General features: G+C 42.3%; 1 protein-coding gene across 1 annotated transcript in view; it reads left to right on the top strand.

Moving 5' to 3' along the window:
• Positions 1–26,363, top strand: part of ARHGAP29 (Rho GTPase activating protein 29) — an 82,105-nt gene that overhangs the window by 22,843 nt on the left and 32,899 nt on the right. The window contains exon 2 of the mRNA XM_065409090.1: positions 25,298–25,441. Within this exon, the coding sequence (XP_065265162.1) occupies positions 25,298–25,441 (144 nt within the window). The remainder of the gene's footprint in view (positions 1–25,297; positions 25,442–26,363) is intronic.

Genomic DNA, 26,363 nt, shown 5'->3' with positions numbered 1-26,363 from the left:
GGACTGGTCTTGAGTGTCTCAGTCCTTTCTCTATTTCAAAAGCTACGTTGTATGTCCTGTTTGCGGTCACATTGCATCACGGCAACTGAACTAGTCACATGTCCAGGTTTTTATGTCTAATGCTAGTTGGGAAATTCTACCCACAGTAAAATTTTCATACACTTCTGTATATCTTAGTACTTGAGCCTATGTAAAATGAAACTGAGACTTGTCTTGATTTAGCACTTCTTTGTCCAGTTCATACCCCCTGATGGTTACTATATTGATTTGAATCCTACTTAAAGTTCAAGTTGATTTTGCTCAATTTTTTTATTATCAAAAGAAAAATGAACTTTACCACACAGTATCTAAAACACTAATAATAAAGTGTAGAAAGTAGCAAGGTTCCTTTTTTTATGTTCTTTTGTTGTGTGTTTTTTAATGCTCTTTGCTAACATCCTATAATCTCATAATCCTGGTTTTGTGTGGCCTTTGACTAGGTGGGCTGTCAGTAAGTAATAGCTTCTTCGTTCAATCAGTTGCTTAGACCAAAAGAGGAGGGATTGGCTGTGCAGAACAAATGATAGATCAGGATGCTAAAACGTAAAATGAGTGAAAGGTTAAGTGATTTTTGTAATCTCTTGATATAGGTTAGCAAAGGTTAATTTTGAGTCTCCAACTTAAGGTTTTGTTTTGTTTTTTATCATCAAGAATGGGGTTTTCCTTATATGGGGATGGTAATATCAACTTTCTGAGGATAGTCTTTCTGAAATGTTTTCCTTCTTGACTTGTTTTACATATATTTATAGTATAGAAGTAACACTATGACTTTTTTTCATTTTTTTTAGAACTTGGACCAACGTGTGAGGTAGCTATTTACTTAAAATAGAATTAGAAAAAGCTATGATATTCTGAGAACATGTTGGATTGTAAACTGTTCAAACAAGGGACTGTCAACATTTCTGTGAAATCTCATGTGCACCTCAGGCGCTGAAATAATTACAGCATAATGTTCCCAATAATGTATAACTATTTAAAATCTATTTTTAATTAATTTCTGACTTTCCAAAAGGATTATGAGCACATCAATATCAATACAATTTTAGTGTTTCTGTAATGATTAAAATGTGCTAAAAGTAAAGGCTCCAAAGCAATGTATTCATTAACTTTATTCCCTGAAATGTATATTGTCAAACTATTGGAAGACATTGGAAAATTAGCAAGTTATCGGTTAATAGGGCCAAGCATTGTGTTCAGTCTTCCTTGTCAGAAGCAGGTAAACAAAGAGATTCCAATAATTATCTGTACTATATTTACTTCTCTTTTAAAAACAAAATATAGGCTTTAAATCTGGTTTTAAAAAATTAATATATTCTAAAGCCATGTACTGCATGGCTGAACACAACTAGGTTTCTTGAGACTGGAATCTCAAGTCTAATAAAATACAAAAGTTGAAGGAATGTGGCATTTGGCATATTGAAATAGACTGATGAAAAGCTACTTTGTGGTAGGCTTTTTCCAAAGGCCCCTTTCCCCTTGCAAGGAGAGTTAATCTATGAATTTAAATGTGAAATGGATGCAAAGCAACAACTGGCTTGCTGATGTCAGTTGACAAGTCAACTTGCTGAATATATTTAACTGCTTTAAAGAAATGTGAAAATGTAGGATTTTTGACAGTTTCACGTACAAATATGTGCGCATTTCTGAAGACATACCTGTCACTGCTGCTTTTAGGACAAAAACTACATTTGGTATGTGTTAGTATCTCTTTTGAGACGTAAGTAATGCAAACATTTTGATTTGACAACTTTGTTTTCCTTTTAAAAATGATGCATCAATTTAGCTTTTAAGTGTCCTAAGCATACAAATGAGAGATTTTCTAGAGTCTTCCTGCAAAAGCTGAATATTCAGAAAGATCAGGCTGTAATCACTCAAGTGGAGATCTGACACTTTGTTGCAAATATTTATTTTCCTAAATTGTGCTTCCAATTCCAGAATGGAAAATGTCTGTTTCATCAGATAAAACATCTAAGCATTTGGGGGGGAATAAAATATATAATCTTATACTTTTGTTAATTAAAATCTTATAGCTAAATCTGTAATAGTCTGCTGCTCAGATCTATCAGTCTGGATTAATGTTCCTCTTTCACTTCAGATTCTTATTTATGCTTTAAAGTGTAATTATATTAGTACTCTATGGATTCCAGTACATTTTATAAAAACAACAAGGAGTCTCGTGGCACCTTAAAGACTAACAGATTTATTTGGGCATAAGCTTTCGTGGGTAAAAAAATCCACTTCTTCAGTCTATACCCAAATAAATCTGTTAGTCTTTAAGGTGCTACCGGACTCCTCGTTGTTTTTGTGGATACAGACTAACATGGCTACCCCCTGATACAATATAAAATGTACTGTATCAGAATTGTGGAGGGATAAGGGAAGAGGAGGTGTGCTACATCAGGGCTGCAAGTCAGAGTTGGATCCCAATATTCTTTTAACTTTTTTTTGCTCCTGCCCCATTGATTGTCCTCTTCCAGTGATCAGGATGAGCAAGTGTGTGAATTCTCAGTCCTCTACAATGGATTAGAAAGATTACCAAGAAGAAAAAACAATAACTTTTTGGGGAAATAGATTAGCAGAACTTCCATGTAACCACTGCAACCGGGAAGATCTAGCTCACACAATCTATATATGAAAGTCATTCTAGCCCAGGGGTCGGCAACCTTTCAGAAGTGGTGTGCTGAGTTTTCATTTATTCACTCTAAATTTAAGGTTTCGCGTGCCAGTAATACGTTTTCACGTTTTTAGAAGGTCTCTTTCTATAAGTCTATAATATATAACTAAACTATTGTTGTATGTAAAGTAAATAAGGTTTTTAAAATGTTTAAGAAGCTTCATTTAAAATTAAATTAAAATGCAGAGCCCCCCGGACGGGTGGCCAGGACCCAGGCAGTGAGAGTGCCACTGAAAATCAACTCGGGTGCCGCCTTCGGCACACGTGCCATAGGTTGCCTACCCCTGTTCTAGCCAATACCAGTTCGTGAGAGGCAAACATGAAAGGTTTGGGTTGGATATGCACCCAAAAGTTCAGAGGCCTATCAAAACCTCTTTGGACTAGAAATTTTACCTGGAACTGTAATGCTTCTGGGCACAGATTTGAAATGCCTGTTTGGCATAATGATTTGAAGTGTGGGGCTGACAAAGTATTGAAGCAGTTTGCTGCAGAAGTCTTTCTGGGCAACAGCAGAGCAAGGTATCTACCTCCCTAAAAAACTTAGACAAAATCTTAGATACTTTACAACTCAATATTTAATCACTGATTTCCAAAATATGAAACACCACCCTATACCAAAAACCCACCGACCGCTATGCCTACCTTCATGCCTCCAGCTACCATCCCGGACACACCTCACAATCCATCGTCTACAGCCAAGCGCTGAGGTACAACCGCATTTGCTCCAACCCCTCAGACAGAGACCAACACCTACAAGATCTTCACCAAGCATTCTCAAAACTACGATACCCGCACGAGGAAATAAGGAAACAGATCAACAGAGCCAGACGTGTACCCAGAAGCCTCCTGCTGCGAGACAAGCCCAAGAAAGAAACCAACGGAACTCCACTGGCCATCACCTACAGTCCCCAGCTAAAACCTCTGCAATGCATCATCAGTGATCTACAACCCATCCTGGACAACGATCCCTCGCTTTCACAGGCCTTGGGAGGCAAGCCAGTCCACAAACAACCTGCCAACCTTAAGCATATTCTCACCAGCAACCACACACCGCACCATAGTAACTCTAACTCAGGAACCAATCCATGCAACAAACCTCGATGCCAACTCTGCCCACATATCTACACCAGCGACACCATCACAGGACCTAACCAGATCAGCCACAACATCACCGGTTCATTCACCTGCATGTCCACCAATGTAATATACGCCATCATGTGCCAGCAATGCCCCTCTGCTATGTACATTGGCCAAACTGGAGAGTCCCTACATAAAAGGATAAATGGATACAAGTCAGATATTAGGAATGACAATATACAAAAACCTGTAGGAGAACACTTCAATCTCCCTGGACACGCAATAGCAGATTTAAAGGTAGCTATCCTGCAGTAAAAAAAACTTCAGGACCGGACTTCAGAGAAATTGCTGAGCTTCAGTTCATTTGCAAATTTGACACCATCAGCTCAGGATTAAACAAAGACTGTGAATGGTTAGCCAACTACAAAAGCAGTTTCTCCTCCCGTGGTGTTCACACCTCAACTGCTAGAAGAGGGCCTCATCCTCCCTGATTGAACTAAACTCGTTATCTCTAGGCTGATTCTTGCCTGCATATTTATACCTGCCTCTGGAAATTTCCACTACATGCATCTGATGAAGTGGGTATTCACCCACGAAAGCTTATGCTCCAATACGTCTGTTAGTCTATAAAGTGCCACAGGACTCTTCGTCACTTTTTACAGATCCAGACTAACACGGTTACCCCTCTGATTCTTTTCCTGTTAGAAAATGTATTTATGGTACCAAATAGTTGTACCATAACTGTATGTAAACATTGGTAGCTTCTGTATATTACCTATCTTAGTAACAAATTTAATTTGTCCTTTCTTGGGGTGTTGTTTTTAAGAAGAGTAATTTGAAAATGTTTTCTGTAGACCCCACTGAATTAAATCTTTGTTGTCCTTCTAGAGGTAAACTCCTGAGACGGATGCATCATGTTGCAAACTGCTTTCAAATCTAGGTTCTGTTCTTGTTTTGATTTCTTCTGGTTTTCCCTCTCCCTACTCATCAGATCTCGTCCTTTCCTTCAAAGAGAATAACGTTTTTGTTTTGGTGTGTTAGATAACAGATCTGTATCATACTTGATTCCCATTTGCTTTCCATATAATGCTTCACTGGCTTGAATTTACTACCTTTGCTACAATTTAGTATACTAGAACTTTGCTATGAATTATGGTGTATACATTATTGAAACAAAAATGTATGAGCTTGTTGTGGTGCCTTTTTAAAAATATGATTCCTTGACAACGAGCAGGCTGAATTAATGGTTGCCATGATACTAATTAACAAAAATGAGGCATTGGCCAGCTTGCTATTTGTGGCTTTTCTGTTCTTGTAGCTTACAAGCTGAATTGTAGGTATAAAATCTGTTTAAGGCAATTTATTCTTTCAAATCCGTAAAAGCAGACAGCTTCTCAGTATGCTGAAGGTTTTCTGAATACGAAGAGTTGAAAACAAAAAATGGCTGCATGTTGTGTACAAAGATATGGCTTTACAGAGCTGATCAGTGATAGTGGAAAGGCCATTTGTTAAATCAAAATCGGCATAGATCATCCTTAAAGGAGTCTTATAGTTATATATAATATATATATATAAAGAAAAATTACAAGCCACTGGCTTTGAATTAAGGCAGCTTGAAAAGTTCATCCTGTTTTGGAACAAATTGTACACAGTATTCTTGGGGGTTTTTTTCCTATGAAATTAGGTATGATTTCTTCTTTAGTATTCATTTTTAATTTAGAAGTAAGCATAAGCCAATAACCAACAGATTGATCCTTGGAATGTTACACTGTAATGAGAAGCTAAGCTTCTTTTGAATGAACATATTCAAATTTTCAGTAATTACCATACAAAGGTAAAGATAAGATGATAAAGATGAATATATTATGTTGATATAGAGAATCCTAATTTAAAGATGGAAAAACTGTAAATATCAGAGAAATGTGTGGACCTAAAGTACCAAAGCATACAGCGTGCAAGCAAATGGCTGAAAATGGTACAAAGGATGCAGTAGAGACTACAGCTAATTTTGCTATTCTGTTTTAACTATATCCACTTGTTATCTCATCCTGTGCTTGGATTGCAAGCTCTTTGGGCCAGGAACCATCTTTTTGTTGTTTGTTATGACTGCCACAATGAGGCGTCTATCTCTGATTGGGGTGTGTAGGGGCTTCTGCAATGCACAAATCATGGTGTAAGGCTTGATTAATACCAGCTGGCCCATACGTATTGTATGATGTTAAAATAATGTCCAGTGCTGGATCATAAGAATTTTGTAAAACTACAAATAGTACATTTTAAGTTGTAGCAGTGTACTTGTGAAATTACTATCTTAACAAGTAAATAGTAGGTAATAATATATGTGTTCTAGTTACGTTTCCACTACAACTCTAAGGATATGATCCTAACAGGTGTTGCGCACCATTTACAACATTGCCAACATGTGACTTTTTTTTTTTTTCCCCCCCAAACAGCAAACCTCATGGTAAAAAGGTTCTAGTCTTCATAGTTGCAGAGAAAAAACTTGAAAACACACATATGAAAGGTTCAAAAACCAGAAAGCAAATTAAAAATAACTCAGCACTAATTTGTCAGATCTCATGATTTTTGAACTCTCTGCACCAGCATTTCCCATTGACTTAATATAAAGGTGAGTGTACTTGGAACATTTCAGGATCTTGTAGCTCGGTTGCCTTTAAGTGGCACTAGGCAGAGTTGTTACAGTGTAAATTCAAAACAAAACAAAATGCCTTTAATGTTGAAACTACAAAATAGTCTGACTTTTTTTCATCATAATAATAGTACATTTAAGATATAAAAAGTAAACATTTTTTCTTGTTAATTTCTTATATTGTAGCGCCTTCAAATCTGCAATCCACAGTTAGTCAAAACCCCAAGTGCTGAATAAAGTAGGTTTCTGCCCTCCTGCAGTGGGAGCCATTTGGGCATGTGGGTATGAAACAGGAACAAAAATAAGTCAAATGGTAGTTCTTATAGTTGGAATAGGAAATACAGGTAATGCTGTAGAGTTGCTACTGGTGGTAATGTTTTGTCAAATTGCACCCATAGTATTTCAGAAAACAACTTTACTCCTTGCTTCTAATGGCACATCCCTTCCAGAAACTCTAGATATGCAAATTGTAAACCTTGTTAGTTCCATTGTAGATTTACTAACTTGATGAGGATGGAGAAATGGAATTCCTACGGTACCATGGTACAAAGACCTGTTGGTCTTAGAAACGCCAGAATCCCTGTTACTCAGGGTATGTCTACACTACGAGGGTATTTCGATTTCACTTAAATCGAATATGTGGAATAGATATTGCAAAGTCGAACTTGTGTGTCCACACTAAGGACAGTAATTCGACCTTGTGAGTCCACACTAATGGGGAAAGCGTCGACATTGGAAGCGGTGCACTGTGGGCAGCTATCCCACAGTTCCCGCAGTCCCCGCTGCCCATTGGAATTCTGGGTCGAGCCGCCAATGCCTTCTGGGTAAAAAAAAAAAGGGTCGAGGGTGCTTTTGGGTAATTGTCGTCATCCGTCTGTCAATACCGCCCTCCCTCCCTCCCTGAAAGCGCCGGCGGGAAATCAGTTCGCGCGCTTTTCGGGTCAGTGACAGCGCGGACGCCACAGCACTGCGAGCATGGATCCCGCTGCGACCATCGCTGCAGTTGTGGCACTTGTGAACGCCTCGCAGGTTATCATCCACCTTTCCCAGAGCCAGATGCAGATGAACCAGGCGAGGAGGCTACGGCACCGCGGTGAGGGCCTGAACTCTGAGAGGGGCACAGACCTCTCACAAAGCACGGGACCCAGCTCCGAGGACATCACGGTGACAATGGGTCATCTGGATGTTGTGGAACGGCGATTCTGGGCACGGGAAACAAGCACGGACTGGTGGGACCGCATAGTGCTGCAGGTCTGGGACGAATCCCAGTGGCTGCGAAACTTTCGCATGCGGAAGGGGACTTTCCTGGAACTTTGTGAGTTGCTGTCCCCTGCCCTGAAGCGCAATGACACCCAGATGCGAGCAGCCCTGACTGTCCAGAAGCGAGTGGCCATAGCCCTCTGGAAGCTTGCAACGCCGGACAGCTACCGGTCTGTCGCGAACCAGTTTGGCGTGGACAAATCTACCGTGGGGGTTGTTGTGACGCAATCGTCAAGGTACTGCTCTCCAAGGTAGTGACCCTGGGAAACGTGGAGGTCATCATAGATGGCTTCGCCGCGATGGGATTCCCAAACTGCGGTGGGGCTATAGATGGAACTCGCATCCCTATCCTGGGACCGGACCACCAGGCCAGCCAGTACATCAACCGAAAGGGCTACTTTTCAGTGGTGCTGCAAGCACTGGTGGACCACAGGGGACGTTTTACCAACATCAACGTTGGATGGCCGGGCAAGGTTCATGACGCTCGCGTCTTCAGGAACTCTGGTCTATTTAGACGGCTGCAGGAAGGTATTTACTTCCCGGACCACAAAATAACTCTTGGGGATGTGGAGATGCCTACAGTGATCCTTGGGGACCCAGCCTACCCGCTAATGCCCTGGCTCATGAAGCCCTACACTGGCGCACTGGACAGTGAAAAAGAACTCTTCAACTACCGGCTGAGCAAGTGCAGAATGGTGGTGGAGTGTGCTTTTGGACGTCTCAAGGGGAGATGGAGAAGCTTACTCACTCGCTGTGATCTCAGCGAAACCAATATCCCCATTGTTATAGCTGCTTGCTGTGTGCTCCACAATCTGTGTGAGAGCAAGGGGGAGACCTTTATGGCGGGGTGGGAGGTTGAGGCAAATAGCCTGGCATCTGATTACGCCCAGCCAGACAGCCGGGCGATTAGAAGAGCACAGCGGGACGCGCTGTGCATCCGGGAGGCTTTGAAAGCCTGGTTCCACAGTGAGCAGGGTGACCAGTGACTTTTAAGTTTCTGTCCAGAGAAGCTGAACCTGCCCCCGTTTCTTTACCCAGTTAAGGATGACTATCCTCTCCAGTTACAGACCCCCTCCACCCCCTTCCAAAAAAATAAATTCAGTTTTATTTTGTTTACGAACACCGTTGTCTTTATTACTGTTTTCGCGGGAATGTTTTAAACCTGGGACGCAGACTGTGGTGGGGAGCGGGTGTAGTGTACTGATGCAAATGATCCTTCTAAACTCCAGGAATGGCAGGATTCACAGTGGCGGATTGGTTGTTTCCACGGAGCCTGCCAGCCCTCCTGAGCGGGACTGCGTGTATGTGGGGGCTATGTGACTTTATGGCGGGGGGGGGAGGGTTACAGATCCCCTGCTGCGTGGCTCTGTGATCCAGGACAAGGACCGCTGCATAACATCTGTAACTGCCCTCCCCCGCCACACAGTCACAGAGCAACAACCCACCCCCCCCCCCAACCACAGAACATGAAAACCACCTCCCAGACTGACCAGGGTAACTAGTCACTGCACTGTGTATGTGCCCTGCTGCTGGACCTGCCCCCGCCTCTGTAGCCTGCTAAAGGTGACTGTCCTGTCCAATTACCAAGCCCCTTCCCCCCCTGCAGACAGACTCTCTCTCAAAACAGCATGACTGAAACAGTAATGAACAGAAACGTATTTTTTATTAACAACCACACATGAAACTGGGGGGTGAAACTTGGACGGGGGCTTGCTTGAGGCGGCCAGGAAAGGACTTTTCAAATTTTGGGGAATGACAGCCTTCTGGTGCTTGAGCAGTCTGCAGGGGTGGAGTGAGAGTTTTCACGGACTCTCCCGCCCCTCCTTCTTTGGACTTTGGGCGAGGGGGGTATGGGACTTGGTGGCGGGGGAGTGCGGTTCCTGATAGACTGCAGCGGGGCTCTGTCCTCCTGCCTCCGTTCCTGCAGAACATCAACAAGGCGCCGGAGCGTGTCCGTTTGCTCCCTCAGAAGTCCAAGCAGCGTTTGAGTCGCCTGCTGGTCTTCCTGCCGCCACCTCTCCTCACGGTCCATGTGTGTCCGGTGCATTTGGGACAAATTCTCCCTCCACTGGTTATGCTGTGCTGCCTGGGCTCGGGAGCAGCCCATAAGTTCAGAGAACATGTCCTCTCGCGTCGTCTTCTTCCTCCGCCTAATGTGCGCTAGCCTCTGGGAGTGTGATTCCAGGCTGGGTTGGGAGACAGTTGCAGATGTGGCTGTGGGAATGAGGAAAAGGCAGTGAATTCCTCCGAAAGATAAATGTAGTTGTGAATCAAGAACCTTGATTCACAAGAACATAGTCTTTCTCCGTGAACAAGACCATGAACCACACCTATCACATGCGCACTGAGGACAAGGTCGAATTTTCGAACCTCGCCTTCAGTGCCTGGGCTTTTGCACTGCCGATCTGGGAACCGGGGCAGGACACGGTACTCTCTGTAGCAGGCAAAGATGGTAAGCCGTAGACTTGTTGCAGATTAAAACTTTAGGAGTACCACTGGCCACCTTTCACATTGAAAGCAATGCCAGTCTCTGCTGCCACCAATCGGCCAAGCAAGAACTGTGGCCCTGTCCCACCCCCTCGCGGATGTGCCAGGGAAAGATCCCTGGATGCTGACCCTCTCCTGCCCCCACCGCGTGGCTGTAAACCAGCGGTCACAGTTCTGTAAAGGAACTTGTTGCAAGCAGTCCCAATACTAACAGTCCCCTACCTAATTCAAAGCAGGTTGTCATGACCGACATTACCCTCATGAGGATCCCGGACACCGAGATCCAGAGGATGCTTCGAGAGAGCCTGCAGAGACCGGGGCCCTATGCCGCCATGATCTGCAAGGCACTGATTCCAGAGTACCTGCTTGTCTCCTGGCGTGGGAACGTATCGTACTTTGGAGGACCAAGTAAAGCCGCTCTCCCCAGGAACCTGATGAACAGGCTATCCCTTTACCTGCAGGAGAGCTTTGTTGAGATGTCTGTGGAGGACTACTGCTCTATCCCCGGACATATAGACCGGCTTTTCATATAGCTGCAGTAGCAGGGACAAAAGAGTGGAGCAGCTTGGGCAGCACAATCATGCACAACCGGACACTGTTTGATTTTTTTTTTTTTTTTTTTTTTTTATAAATACTTGTTACTGATTATTTAAGCGCCCAGGGGGAAGAAATCATGAATCAAAGATTGTTATTAGTATTAATATTCAAGTTTTGTAAAAAATAAAGGTTTATATGTTTAAAGCACTTACCGCTTGATCCTTCCCCTGAATCTGTGTCCGGGTTAAATGCTGGGGAGGGTTGGTAGGGGATCTCTGTAAGGGTGACGAAGAGCTCCTGGCTGTCGGGGAAATCAGCTTGGTAAGCGCTGCCGACTGCCTCGTCCTCCTCATCTCCTTCCTCATCTTCCCCGTCCGCTAACATGTCCGAGGAACCGGCCCTGGACAATATCCCATCCTCAGAGTCCACGGTCAGTGGTGGGGTAGTGGTGGCGGCCGCACCAAGGATGGAATGCAGTGCCTCGTAGAAACGGAATGTGTGGGGCTGGGATCCGGAGCGTCCATTTGCCTGTTTGGTCTTCTGATAGCCTTGTCTCAGCTCCTTGATTTTCACGCGGCACTGCGTTGCATCCCGGCTGTATCCTTTCTCTGCCATGGCTTTAGAGATCTTCTCATAGATCTTTGCGTTCCGTCTTTTGGAGCGCAGCTCGGAAAGCACGGACTCATCACCCCACACAGCGATGAGATCCAAGACTTCCCGATCAGTCCATGCTGGGGCCCTCTTTCTATTCTGGGATTGCACGGCCATCTCGGCTGGAGAGCTCTGCATCGTTGCCACTGCTGCTGAGCTCGCCACGCTGTCCAAACAGGAAATGAGATTCAAACTGCCCAGACAGGAACAGGAATTCAAATTTTCCCGGGGCTTTTCCTGTGTGGCTGGTCAGAGCATCCGAGCTCGGACTGCTGTCCAGAGCGTCAACAGAGTGGTGAACTGTGGGATAGCTCCCGGAGCTATTACCGTCGATTTCCATCTACACCAAGCCTAATTCGATATGGCCATGTCGAATTTAGCGCTACTCCCCTCGTTGGGGAGGAGTACAGAAGTCGAATTTAAGAGACCTCTATGTCGAACTAAATAGCCTCGTGGTGTGGACGGGTGCAGGGTTAATTCGATTTAACGGTGCTAAATTCGACATAAACGCCTAGTGTAGACCAGGCCTCAGTTCCAACAACATCTTGGTTCCCTAAATTCCCCATGGTACCAAGACAATCACCATCTGCATCCTTAACTGCTCTACCTCTATTGAGCAACAAAGAGGAGGAAGATGACAATGACATATTCAGTCTCAGTGGGGAGCTTCCCAGGGCAATGTCAAGGGACTAGTCACCTAGAAACAGTCACAGAGACACAGTACTGCCATGAGAGACGAGGCCCACCCTCTTGATATGGACATCATTGGGTAACACCACCTGTGCCCTTTGCACCACCCCAGTGACTGTACTGGGACCCATAGGCATCCTACAGATACTAGTTCTCTAGGACCTCAGGTGTCTCTCACCGGGATAGAGGAAGACTATCTCCCTCAGTTTCCCTTTCTAAATCCCCTGATTCTCAAGAGGAGACTTTTGAGGAACAGGAAGCAAGACTGGACAAGGTGATTACTCTAGATTACTCTCCCGAGTAAGCCATTATGTCTCCTCCACCAACCATGGCAGACGACTTCAAACAATTCCAGGACCTTACTAAGAGAGTAACGGACTCACTTCAGGTCCCCCTTGAAGAAATGAAGGCATCGCAAGACAAGCTGCTTGACATCCTGCATGCGTCCTCATCCGCTCATATTTCACTCCCTATCAACAAGGTCCTTCTAGACCCAGCAAAAAACATCTGGCAAACACCAGCCACGATACCGCCCACACACACAAGGGCAGATAAAAAATATTATGTCCCCTTTGAGGATGTGGACTCTTTATTTTCCCATCCATCCCCAAATTCCTTTATTGTAGATGCTGTAAATAAATGTGGCAGACAGCACAACACTAAATCAACACTGTACAACAAGGACTGGAAATGACTGGACTATTTGGCAGGAAATCGCACTCATCAGCAACCCTACAATTTAGGATTGCTAATTATCAAGCCCTTACCGCGAAATATAATCGTATCAATTACTCAAAGCTCAATGCCTTTATTGAACATCTCCCAAATGATCAGAGAGAGAAGTACTAAGCCACTATCGCTGAGGGTCAACTTCATGTGAGGACATAGTTGCAGACTTTGTTAGATACTGCTGACACAGCTGCCCATTCCATATCAACAGCAATAGTAATGAGGAGAGCTTCATGTTTCTGGTCTCCCAAGAGAAATCCAAACTACTGTGGAGGACCTTCCTGTGATGGGTTAGATCACAGAACCCCCCTTGGGAGCTGTCACCCGATGTGCCAAGACTACCTCTGTTCCTGCTTTCCCTGCCAGCTCGGGACCCCAGCACCCTGTCTTGCTGAGCGAGACACTCCCGTCTGCTCCAACAAAGACCCGAGGTCTGAATTATTTGCCCCAAAGCTGCAGGTTTACCTGAAAGCAGCTAACAGAAGTGTTCCTGTCTTTAACACTCAGATACCCAACTCCCAATGGGGTCTAAACCCAAATAAATCTGTTTTACCCTGTATAAGCTTTATACAGGGTAAACTCATAAATTGTTCGCCCTCAATAACACTGATAGAGAGATATGCACAGTTGTTTGCTCCCCAAGGTATTAATACATACTCTGAGTAAATTTAATAAGTAAAAAGTGATTTTATTAAATACAGAAAGTAAGAGTTAAGTGGTTCCAAGTAGTAACAGACAGAACCAAGTAAGTCACCAAGCAAAATAAAATAAAATGCGCAAATCTATGTCTAATCAAACTGAATACAGATAATCTCACCCTCAGAGATGCTTCACTAAGTTTTTTCCTCAGACTGGACACCTTCCAGGCCTGGGCACAATTCTTTCCCCTGGTACAGCTCTTGTTCCAGCTCAGGTGGTAGCTAGGGGATTCTTCATGATGGCTCTTACCATCCCTTTGTTCTGTTCCACCCTTTTATATCTTTTGCATAAGGTGGGAATCCTTTGTCCCTCTCTGGGTTCCCACCCCCTCCTTCTCAATGGAAAGACACCAGGTTAAAGATGGATTCCAGTTCAGGTGACATGATCACATGTCACTGCAAGACTTCATTGTCCACTTGCCAGCACACGCGTATACAGGAAGACTTACAGGTAAACACAGCCATCTGCAGACAATTGTCCTGGTTAATGGGAGTCAAGATTCCAAACTACCATTAATGGCCCACACTTTGCATAATTGCAATAGGCCCTCAGAGTTACATTTCATATTTCTAGTTTCAGATACAAGAGTGGTACATTTATACGTATAGGATGATCACACTCAGTAGATTATAAGCTTTGTAATGATACCTTACAAGAGACCTTTTGCATGAAGCATATTCCAGTTACATTATATTCATTCATTAGCATATTTCTATAAAACCATATAGACTGCAACGTTACACTTCCATTCGAAGGATCTAAACTGTTTGTGGAAAAAACAGACTCCCCCCTCCATACACTAAAAGACTCAAGCCACATTGTGTTCTCTGGGGATTTATACACTTGCACAGAAAAGGAAATACAGCAAATCTCAGACATCACAAAGATCCTGATCTGCTCAGTTCCCTCCATCCCAGAGACGCTATGAACCCCAGTGGAAAAGGCAACGAATACGAAAATGAAGACTGACAGAGCCCCAAACCTCAACTTCACAACCCTCAACACCAAAACACCGATTTTGATGCATTGGTCGAGGCCCTGAGCTACCCAATTGCTTGCTGCAAAACTTGGATCATCTACATCCTTTCAGAAACCACCTTGTTCTTTTTTGACCAAACTGTAAACGTATAACAGACAAGTGGGCACTAGAGATCATCTCCAATGGTTATTCAATCCACTTTTCTTTCCTTTCCCATCCCCCTTCTCAGCGACCCTTCCCACGAGCACCTTTTACATCAGGAGATCAAGCATCTCCTAAACCTGGGTGCTATAGAACCAGTTCCCAATCAACACAGAGGAAAGGGTTTCTATTCCAAATACTTCCTGATACTGAAAAAGAATGGTGGATGGAGACCCATTCTGGGTCTGAGATCATTCAACAGCTATGTAAAGACACAAGGATTCAAGTTGGTTGTTAGCAGCAATAATTGCATCGCTGGACCACGAAGGCTTGTTCTCAGCTCTTGACCTACAAAATGCTTATTTTCCTATCATGATCCAAACATTCCACAGGAGTTTGAGTCATCATTTTCAATACAAGGTACTTCCATTTGGACTATCATCCGCAGCCAGAGTGTTCTTGAAGGTCCTGTTTGTGGTAGCAGCACATCTTTGCAAACTAGGAATTATATTTCCATATCTAGATGACTGTCTACTCAAGGCACTATTCTTTGACGCCCTGTCAGCCATGCTAAAAACTATTGATGTATTCATACAGCTGGGACTGCAGCTAAATGTTCAAAAATTGACCAATGCCAGTACATCTAGAATTCATAGGCGCCTATCTAGATGCAGTAAAGGCCAATGTCTTCCTCCCCTTACACAGGTTCAGTACCTTAACTAAGTTAATCTACACAATCCAGGCCAGCTCCCAGACCTCAGCCAGAAATTGACTTCAGCTACTGGGACACGGCGGCGAGCACCTTTGTAATAAGTCATACAAGACTCAACATGTGTCGCCTTCAAGCATGGCTCAAAATGGTTTACGCACCAAATATGGACAGATTGAGCAAACTGCTGTTGATGTCCTTGACGGTCAAAAATTCTCTTGAATACTGGAAAGATCTGCAGAATGTCTGTGCAGTGGTTCCCTTCACTCAGCCACCTTCGACTTTCATACTGACAACAGATGCATCTCTGGTGGGCTGGGGAGTTCATCAAGACAACCATATGGTTCAAGGCAAATTGTCCCCCTTCGAATTCCCACTGCATAGCAACCTGCTAGAGCTCAGAGTGGTAAGGAATGCCTGTTTGTGTTTGCCTTTAGCTATAGGAAATATAAAGGTTGTGATAGACAACACAGCATGTATGTTTTACATAAATCTCTAGGGAGAGGAGCAAGATCATCTTCCCTTTGTGCCAAGGCAATGAAACTATGAAATTGGTGTATTCAGCACAGCATCAACGTAGCAGCAGCCTACCTTTCAGGCATACAGAACACCACAGCAGGAATTTTTCTCAGGGACACAAAACGGGAAGTAGACCATGCTATTCTCCACAGCATATTTCCCCAATTGGGGAGTCCCAGAAATAGACTTATTTGCCACAGCCAAAAACAGGAAATGCTCCCAGTTCTGCTCCAGAGCCAGATTGGATCATCATTCTCTAGGAGACACCTTTCTCTTTCACTGGAACACAAGTCTCCTTTATGCCTTTCCTTCAATTCCTCTAATATCAAAGGTCATGCTCAAGATAAGAAAAGAGAGAGCAATGGTTATTCTCATAATTCCCACAGGCCAACACAAACATAGTTCCCATACTTTACTCTGTTAGCGATCTGCTTGCCAATCACTCTTTAGCCCCTTCCTCATCTCCTTTCTCAGGATGCTGGACAGATCCATCATCCCAACTTGCAGGTTCTTCCACTCAAGGAATGGCTCCTTGATGGTTTGAAAGCATAGAGTGTCTTGTTCAGAGGATGTGAAAGAGGTGCTATTATATAGCAGAAAAATGACTTGTCACATGTAGATTCAAAAGTGGAAAAGATTCCAATTCTGGTGTTACTCAAAACATGTTACCTCCACATTCCTCTCCCCTCCCACTGGTGCTAGACTACATCCTAGATCAAAAAATATCCGCATGATCTCTAAATTCAGTACAGTTGCTTCTTGCAGCCATACCGGCCTTCCATCATAAGAGAGACCGCTACTCCATATTTGCTCATCCTATTATGAAAAGATTCCTCAAGGGTATGGGTAACCTCTTCCCACAATGGGATCTTAACTTTCTCCTCAAGTGCCTCACAAGGCCTCCTCTTGAACCCGTGGCCACATGCTCGCTTACACATCTGTCTATGAAAATGGCATTCTTAGTAGCCATCACTTTGGCTCAAATTATCAGAGAAATAGGGGCTCTAACAGCACACCCCTGTTTAAAATTTATCAGAGATATAGTTACATTGTGACCACACCCCAAATTCCTCTCAAAAATATCTTCCACCTTCACATAAACTAACCTATACACCTCCCAGCCTCCTTCCCCAAGCCACTCTGGGATAAGAGAGAGGCAATATTACACATCCTTGATATCAGGAGAGCATTGGTGTTCTATCTGGATAGAACTAAGCCTTTCAGAAAATCTCCTAGACTATTCCTTTCTATTGCAGAGAGATCTAAAGGATCCTCAATCGCTAAGCAAAGACTCTCTAAATGGATATCGGGCTGCATTACTTGTTATCGTACTCCCAATCTCCAACCTCCACCTGGAGTTCAAATTCATTCCACGAGATGTTTCCACTTCCATAGCTTTCATCAAAAACATTCCCAAACAAAGAAGAAAGGTTTATTCGCCTTGTGTAGTAACTATGGTTCTCCGGGATGTGTCCCCCTATGGGTGCTCCACTAACCACCCTCCCCTGTATTTTGGAGTTCTTACCAATGAGCTCTGCAGTAGAGAAGGAATTGAGAGCAGTTTGCCCATGCAGCACTAGATAGCCTCTAGGCAGAGCATGAGATGGAGAGAGTGCATGTGTAGGCCAAACAGACACGGCTACCTGAAATCTCCGATCTGAGGTGCAGGGACATGGATACACCTACAGTGGAGCACTGATAGGGGGACACACCTCAAAGAACCACAATTACTGCACAAGATGAGTAACCCTTTCATGCTGCATCTGATCAATTCCAGAATTTCAGGTAGTGCTGTAGGCATAAATGGACAGAACGCTATTGATTTGGAGGGAAATTGGAAAACCGAAAGGGGAAAAATGGGAGACACAGGTAGCCCGGCCATCTGATTAACAGAACCACAGCTATTGGTTCTGAAGTTGTTTTGAAGATCAAAGAAGTGGTTGATGGCACCCAATAACGCTTTCCAGCCATAGTTCCTCATCTCATATCTTCCCATCCTCCCAATAGTTTAACATGTTGACACTCTGAATGACTTATCTCCCAGATAGAAAGAATGATGGTGATGGGGAGAAGGAGGAAGTGGGGATGTGCACGCAGCCCCTCAAATGAGGATGAAGGGAATATGAGACCCTGGCTTGTGGGGAAGAATTGGGGATGGAGTAGGGGAAGTTGCGGGGAGTTCCTGAAATAAAGTGTGATGGGAGATGCACAGGGAACTAGGGAGGAGAAATGCCTGAGTGTGTGCAATAAGCTCAGCCTACACAATCTATAAAGGGCTTCTCTATACAAATGCTTAGTTTGCAGCAAGCTGGGGTGTAAGTCTACCCTATGCTAGTGTGCAATGCACTAAATGTCTGTGTGGAGCCTACTGCCGTACTAAAAAAAATCTGTAGTGCGCTTTGATTTACCCCACTTTGAAATGGGAGTAGATTGAATGGCATCACCTAGCGGGCACGTAGTACATGGCAGTCTAGTGTCGGGTAGAGTTACACCCCAGCTTGCCACAAACTGTATTCATATAGACAAGCCAGAAGTGTGGGACCTCCTGGTAAGTACTCCGAAATGAGGAAATGCCAAAGATAAGGTTAGGTGCATAACTTTAACCCATGCCCTATTGAATATACAACTATAGTCATCTCTAATTACATAATTGTATTCTGTTTCTCAGATGCAATTAATTACACAGTTTCTTTGACCTTAGGGGGAAATATGCATGTTATGTGATGATTTTTTTTTTTTTTAATGACTCATAACTTGATCAAATCAAAACTTTTTTTTCTGGAACAGGGTTAGTTTCTGTTCCCAGTAAGGGCTTTTCCGTGCCAGACTTCCTTTCAACCCTTAGATATTTCAGCTGTTGGGCTGTTCAAGAGTGATTAGAGACTTTTTTATAATAGAAAGTATATCCCTCTTTACACTTCAACCTCCTTCTGCTCAAAAGCAGTTAATGGTTTGCTTCTTTCTACCCCAAAAAATCACTTTGGGACAGAGGCAAGGGCCTCAAACCAGAAATGGGATCTTGCCTCATGAGTCCTTAACTCAGGGCAGGTCTTCACTACCCGCTGGATCGGTGGGTAGAGATCGATCTATCGGGGATTGATTTATCGCGTCTCTGGGGAGCGGCAGCGGTGGAGTCGACTTGCCGCTGTCCTCACGGCCAGATAAGTCGACCTAAGATACGCAACTTCAGTCGGCGTATCTTAGGAGGCGCGCGCGCACACACACACACACACACACACACACACACACACACACACACAGCTAAGTGTGACTCTGTAGGGATGGTTTGGGTTGCAGAATGGGAAGTTCCTGGGGAAACTGTTGTCTGCAAGACAGAAGTAGAAACTTGATTGGCTGAAACCACAAGCTTATAATGGCAACTGTTGTGAAACCTTAACGACAGCAAGCTATGACCCGTGTGCTAGTATACGGACAGCAGAATAACACCTCCTGTGTCCCAATCTTTCAGCTGACGGGAGTTTTTGTTGGGTAGCAGCAATATTATGTTGGCCTTGGTTGAGGGATATCTTACCCATTCACTCTCATGGTGATAGTAAAGCAATAACTACATTTTTTAAATTGAAAAATAGGCTAGTGTAGGATCAGAAGTTTCAAAATCCTGAAATATCTCAGATATTAAATTAATCACCGAGGATCTCCTTTGAAATGCCACACCGACAGTAGACATCACAGATTGCCTTAAACAACAAAATTCAGAGTTAAACTTGTGGCAGTGTTAACATATTTTCTCTATGCTGTTAATTTCCGGTGGCTTCCTCTGTGCGTGATTTCTGTTTCCTGTTTAGGGAGCTAAATGCATGTTGTTGATTTGGTTAAGGTTTGTCTACACATGGACAGGAATACCTATTGCACTTAAAATTCATGCCTCACATTAATCTGAATTAACTTGCAAGTGTAGATATTCCCCTACTTGTTGTATGGTGTACAGAAACATACTTGTGCATTAGGAATCAACTAGTTTACCTGTATGCTATCCATCCAAGCATCTTAAAGTGTCTTCTATAGTTATTAAACGTTTCAAAACCCCATGATGTCAAATATAACTATCCTTAGACATACCAGTAGGAGTTGCTGTGATTGCTTGTCTAATAAGAATATCTCCTAGGACTTAACTAAAGAGCAATGGTAACTTTTTGATTTGGCCATATATTATGCTGATCTATAACAATATTAGAGAACATTAAGAAATATTTTCAATGTTTGACTTCAACTGATCATGACCTCTGGCAGATTAGACAGTAATGCAATAGAGTCTTGTCAGTCAGTGTGGCTGGTGATGGAAAATACAAAAATGAGGATGGGCTAATCTTGGACATCTTCCAAAACCTGCAGATGCCTGGGTTAGACAGTTTCAGCACAGTTCATTGTTGTACGATCATTTTGCTTAGTCTGCAATGCTCATTGGGGAGTCTCATAGTCTGGATCCAGTGCAGATCAGAATGCTGATTTGTTTCTTACTAAACAGTATGGGAGTTGACTGAGTTGGCATGAATGAGACTTCAGAATAAAGTTGTCTTTAAATAGATCTGTTTTGTTTTGATGCTGATTTTCAATCATGTGATCTAGATGGTGTAATTGCTGATAACATATTTTAATCCTTCTGAAGAATTTAATGGAAACAGCATTTACTCTATTGGTGTCTAGGGGGAGCCAGCCTCTACTATCCAGGATTCTGGAATGGAAATTTCTGATAAATTTGATACATTTCTGATAAAAAGAGATCTGTTAAAATCTCACTTCATGAGGGCTAGCATCTAAAAAAAACTATAGATTGCCCAGATATAGATCCTCTGTTAACATTTGGGGTATACCAGTGAGCAGAGGTAATAGGCCTTGTGGTAACTTTGAATCTATCATGTACAACTTCATATTAAACTGAAATCTTCATTAAAAGCTTTGGGTCTGAATAGTTTGGAAGTTGCTACCTAGTTTATAATTTAGTGTGTGCTTTCCATAATAGTGCACATGGATGATAGTCCAAAGTGATATTGCTAAAGAGCTCTGCAGAAAATCCATAAACAGAAACTGTTAAATTGATTCTAATATTTGATCTCCTGCCCAGATTTAAAGAACAATGTAGGAAATGCGGCAGCTAACATAACTTTTTCTTTGCTTTTAAACAAAGCGTAATGTAATCTTAATTTTAATCTCTGCATTTTAACACTTCTTGGAACATACAACTTTTCATAAAACATTTGGGCCTGGTGAAAAGCCCCGGGAAACAAAACAATACCTGACCCTACTGATACCACAGTGCTTTTCCCAACTGTATGTAATGTAATTGAAACTGACTTGGCAGGAAGTTGTGTTGAAGCTGACAAGCTTGATTATAGAACTTTATTTTGTTTTGGATGAGCAGAATCCATAGTTGCAAGGCCATTATCGCTAGCTAATCTTTATTAGACAAAAGCTTGCCTTTGAGAAGTGTGTCCAAAATTTGAAAATCGGGTAACTTGTGGTATTCTGACACTGATGAAGATGAATGAGTAGCCATAAAGCAATGGGAGACTGGAATTCCTGGTGTCTTTGGAACTGAAGGCTAAACTATGTGCTGACTAAGTTTTAGTAATATTCTTATATGCTTTTCAGCCATTTATCTTATATTGCCTTCTGAACTAAAGACTTGCTGAAAACTTTGGCGAAAAGACTGGCTGGCAATATTGATCACTTTTTAGCCTGATTTGTGATTGATGCATTTATTCTGATTCCTCACCCCCATTCCCCTTCTCCACACCTAGTCCGAAAATGACATTTCTTATGGCTGTATTTTAATTTTAGGATGGTTTTGTTTTCTACTAGAGAAAGGCAGATGTTGAATTCAAACCAAAGTTTATCTGTCATAGGCAAGCTACTGAACTCTTTAATGTCTGAAAAGCCACTTTCTTAGCTTTGTGAGAACACCTTTAGACTTTACTTGCAAAAAACAAAAACCCAAAACAAAAGAGAACCTCCACATCTCTGTAGCTGGGTTTTGGGGTTGGATTTTACCCCCACACCTCCCCACACACACCCTCCCCCAATCCAGGCTTCTTGCATCCTTTGGGAAATGTCTGGTTTTGTGTTGCTGATACAACTTTAAAAAACAAAACTTTCACTATGAGGCGTGATAGTGAAGGAAGCAGAAAGTCCCGGATTCACAGCCCTATCTTTTCATTTAGGAGATCAAGAGGGCCAATGTTTGTTGCAGGAGGTCTCCAAGAAAACTCTTGTCTCCTACACAAACCAGCTTAACCTCTGCAATAGTTCGATTGTGCAGAAGTTCAGAGTAGTTGATCACAGTCCTCATTCTAGAAACCTAGGTGTTCCTTTAGGTATCGCAGCCTAGAACAATGATGGAGGGCTTGAACTCAATGCAATATTCATTGATGGAGGAAATTCTCATTTGTCTTCATATCGATAAGAACAACAAGGAGTCTGGTGGCACCTTAAAGACTAACAGATTTATTTGGGCATATATATGTATAAGGTAAATTGGATGGTGGGGGAGAGAAGGAGGAAGGCAAATTGAAAGCAAATACGATCACGTGACTTCTTGAAAGTGGAGTGAGATTGAGTCAGCAATAAAACTTTTTGGTTTTACATTGTCCTGGATATTGTCTTTTCATTGTAAACTGTATTTTTTCCTCATCTAAGGTGATAATTGAACTAGATAGGGCAGCTTGGTAATAGAAATTCTATTTTTATTAACCTGGCATATTGCACTTTTGTTTCTTTCCCCAGTACTATATATTTTCCCCAAATGGACAATAACACAAGAGACTTCCTGTCCTGGATAAATTAAAATTGCTGACTGCAGTTCACCCGTAGTTCATGATGGCATTTTTCTGTCAGCATTACTTTCATCACAGACCTTTTTGTCTTTTCCTGCCACTGGAAACAATAAATGTTTTTCAAATATTTTTGTAAACAAAATAGTGCAGTATCATAATGCAAACAGATGGCAGTTTGAGCCACTGAACAGAGCTTTTTTACTTATGTTGTTAGATGAGCCTAATTTTGGACCTAGACAAATTTCTCCTTTTTAGAGAGACTTAAGTAGAAAATGTGTTCATACTCCAACGTATTAAAGTGTAGACTTTAATATGTATTTGAAACTTGAGTTTGGCACCAGTTGTACTTTAACTGTCTGTAATTTTTGGCTTGAGAAATATTCTGTTTTTACAGATGTTACTTTTAATGCATAAATGGAATGTGGTTTTATAGACTCTCTAATTCTTCAGGCTCCAAATTGCTTTAGAATGAGTTGCATGTTAATAATGCAGTACTCTCTTGGGATTGTTTGGATACTGCTGTGATCCAATTTTAGTTTCAGTATACGTCAGTATTGCACTGCCATCTATTTTTTTCCTGCTGCTCCTCTTCTATAACTGCCCCCAACCTCAAATAGTAGTTAATAGTCTAGTGAAGACCCACTAAATTGACGGCAGAGCGCTCTCCGGTTGACCCCGGTACTCCACCTCTCTGAGAAGAGTAAGGGAGGTCGACCGGAGTGCATCTCCCCGTTGACAGAGCACAGAGTAGACACCGGGGTAAGTCGACCTAAGCTACGTTAGTCACATAGCTGGATTAGCGTAACTTAGGTCGACTTATCCTGGTAGTGAAGACAAGCCCATAGACTGAGGCCTGAAGGGACTACTGTGATTATCTAGTCTGACCTCCTGTATAACACAGGCCAAAGGATTTCGCCAAGCAGTTCTTCACCAGAAGTTATGGGTTTGATTCAAGCTAGAGCATATCTTTATTTTTAGAAAGATGCTCCATTTGCTCCAATGGTTAATTATTAACATTTTTTAAATGTTCACCTTATTTCTAGCCTGAATTTGTCTAGCTTAAGCTTCCAGGTATTAGATTTTTGTTATGCCTTTGTTTCCTCCCCCCCACCCCGCTTTTTTTAATCCTCTGTTGTGAGAAATCTTCATGTAGATATTTGTCGACTAAGATCAAACCAACACGTAACCTTCTCTTGGATAAACTAAATAGATTGAGCTTCTTTAGACTCTCACTGTCAGGAAGGTTTTCCAGACCCAGGTAAGTGTGTGAGGTTTCAGATTTTAGGGGTTATTTTTTCTAATACAAAAGGAAGATCTGAAGTTGTGGTGAAGCTGTATGTAATTCACTTAACCCGAAACATAAAACATTGAAATTCTTAAAAATAGATTCAGAGTATGACCACCACTTGATCAAATGCAGTGCAGTTTCTCAGTCAGAAAGGTCATCAGGTATACCATCTATATGGGATTTGCTCAGTTGGGATGTGGAACCTGAAGCAAAGAGCTATCTATGTGTTTGAGCTGGAAACCTCTATATCCTGATGTTGGGACTGAAGACTTACCATGTCCTTCTATAAAAGGCTATGATTTCTCCTGTAGCCACTATGTGACAGAAAATTGATCCATCCCAATAGTTACACCACACTGACCCACCAACAACATGTTGGTATCTTAACCCAGAGCAACCTTTTACAGCAAGGCCAAAACTGTTCAGATGTTCTGAAACTACCATTTAGGTAACATTATATTGATTTCTGTTACTGTGATCACAAACCTCACAGTAACAGTCGTCATCCCTTTTTGCTCTACAGGGAAGTGAATCAGCTTATATTAGATCCTCTTTTTATAAGCTAGTCTTTCATGAATCTGACAGCTTTTTTTACCACAGCTTACAAAGCAGCACTCGAGTGCACGTGAAACTTAAACTCTGTGCACCAAAGCCATTTCCGTAATGGAACGGAAGAGTCTGTGGTTCAACCTGTACCATGCATACAAAAATACCTACAAAAAACTGCATATCAAGAGAACTATGCTTTGAAAAGGCACATATGCCATTTCATAGCCCTGCTTGTTAGTTACTAGTTTTTCTTGACTAAGCACCATAGGATGCTGAAAACCTTTTGGTTGACACTTAGACTAAAAGCTAGCTAATCTTAATGTGCTCTCTTGCACAAAATAACTTGCTATTATGCTTTTGGTTGATGCCATATTTCAAATATATTTTAAAAAATGAATATTGTTTCATTAGACATTATTCATATTTTATCCTGAATTCCTTCAAATAGAGGTGGATGAAATCAATTCCCTAATACCGTGGTAAGGAAACAAGAGGGACATGGTTTAGGCCTGTTTTTTTTTCCTTGCATATGAGGACCTCCATCATAGCATCCCTAGCCTTTTAGTGCTTTGGTTGGAATTCTTTTTGGGAAATTAATTTTTTAATCTTGTAGATAACAATAAAGCAAAAAAACTACTGGCAAATACCGACACACAAAGTAACTTTTGTTAGCTTAGAACTTATTAGTGAAGTTGAACTTTCAGTGCAACCTTAACCACTGCAGGGAACACAACCCAAAAGACTTGAATGTCACTGTGAGACTGGACTTACAGAAATCAAGGATAGTTTTCTAATTTCTTTGACCCAATTTTTTAAAATCTCTTTCAGAAAATGAAGGCTGTCTGCATCATGTTGTTCATGAACGTTTAGGGGAGCTGCTGCGTGTCCTAAAGGCAGTGATAAATAAACATCAGACTCTCAATTCAGTTGACATTCTTAGTGCTGCAGGAACAGTCATCGCAAAGGTGAAAGGTAAGGAAATATCACCTCTCAAATTCAGGAGAAATGGGGAACTAGTAATTTATAACACCAGGGTCTGTTATTTCAGTATATTAGCTATGAAACAAATAAAACTTTATAACCTAGATTGTATATATGCAAAAGGAAAATAGCCGTATACAAATTATTTTAAACTTCTGAGTAGTCCAGTACATTTTATAGTCTGTCTCTTCCCCCAACACTCCCCTAAATCAGGTGTATTATTAAATAAGCTTGCTCTTCCATTTTTAATAAAGAAAACATTGAATTACAGTACTACAGGAAGCAAACTAATAATGCCTAGTGCTTTGAAAGCTCTCTTTATATCAATCTTTGTTTAACTGTACATGTATGTAATTGAGATTAACACTAATATATTTGTCATCACGTGAGATTTACCTTCCTGAATAGGCTTACTATGATCTTCCAGCGACTGCCTCTTTAATATTATCAGATTTCAATTGGTTCATAATATAAATGTATAGAGAAGATATGAAATCATATTCTGATTGAATAAACTTCCAGATCAGTAATACAAAACTGTAATGCTCGCTAGGCCTTGTTTTTGTAGTCCCCAAACTGGAGGACGAAATGAATGTGCTAAAGTTGTCCATAAATGACAAAATATCAGAGCTGAGGATGTTGGCACATGCTACTCTGGGCACTTGCTGCTGCCGTTCTCCAGCTGGCTCCAGACCCAGCCCAGACAGGAAGAGATCACTAGGGTGACCTGCATAATCATTCTAGCTCTTGCTGCACTGTCAGTGCTTTCTACTCTTAACCTTTGACAGACCTTCCAGCAGTCCCAGGTTTTACAGGACTGCCCACAAAAGTTCCTGTCCCGTTTGAAGGGCTGGATGGCCTCGGATCCCCATTCTGGGCATTGAGACCTGGCCCTGGCAAATGGGTGCAGAGA

The sequence above is a fragment of the Emys orbicularis genome, chromosome 8, assembly GCF_028017835.1.
Source record: "Emys orbicularis isolate rEmyOrb1 chromosome 8, rEmyOrb1.hap1, whole genome shotgun sequence".
In the NCBI taxonomy this organism is placed as follows: domain Eukaryota; kingdom Metazoa; phylum Chordata; order Testudines; family Emydidae; genus Emys; species Emys orbicularis.
The sequence above is the reverse complement of the archived record's forward strand: the minus strand, read 5'-3'. Positions and strand labels throughout refer to the sequence as shown.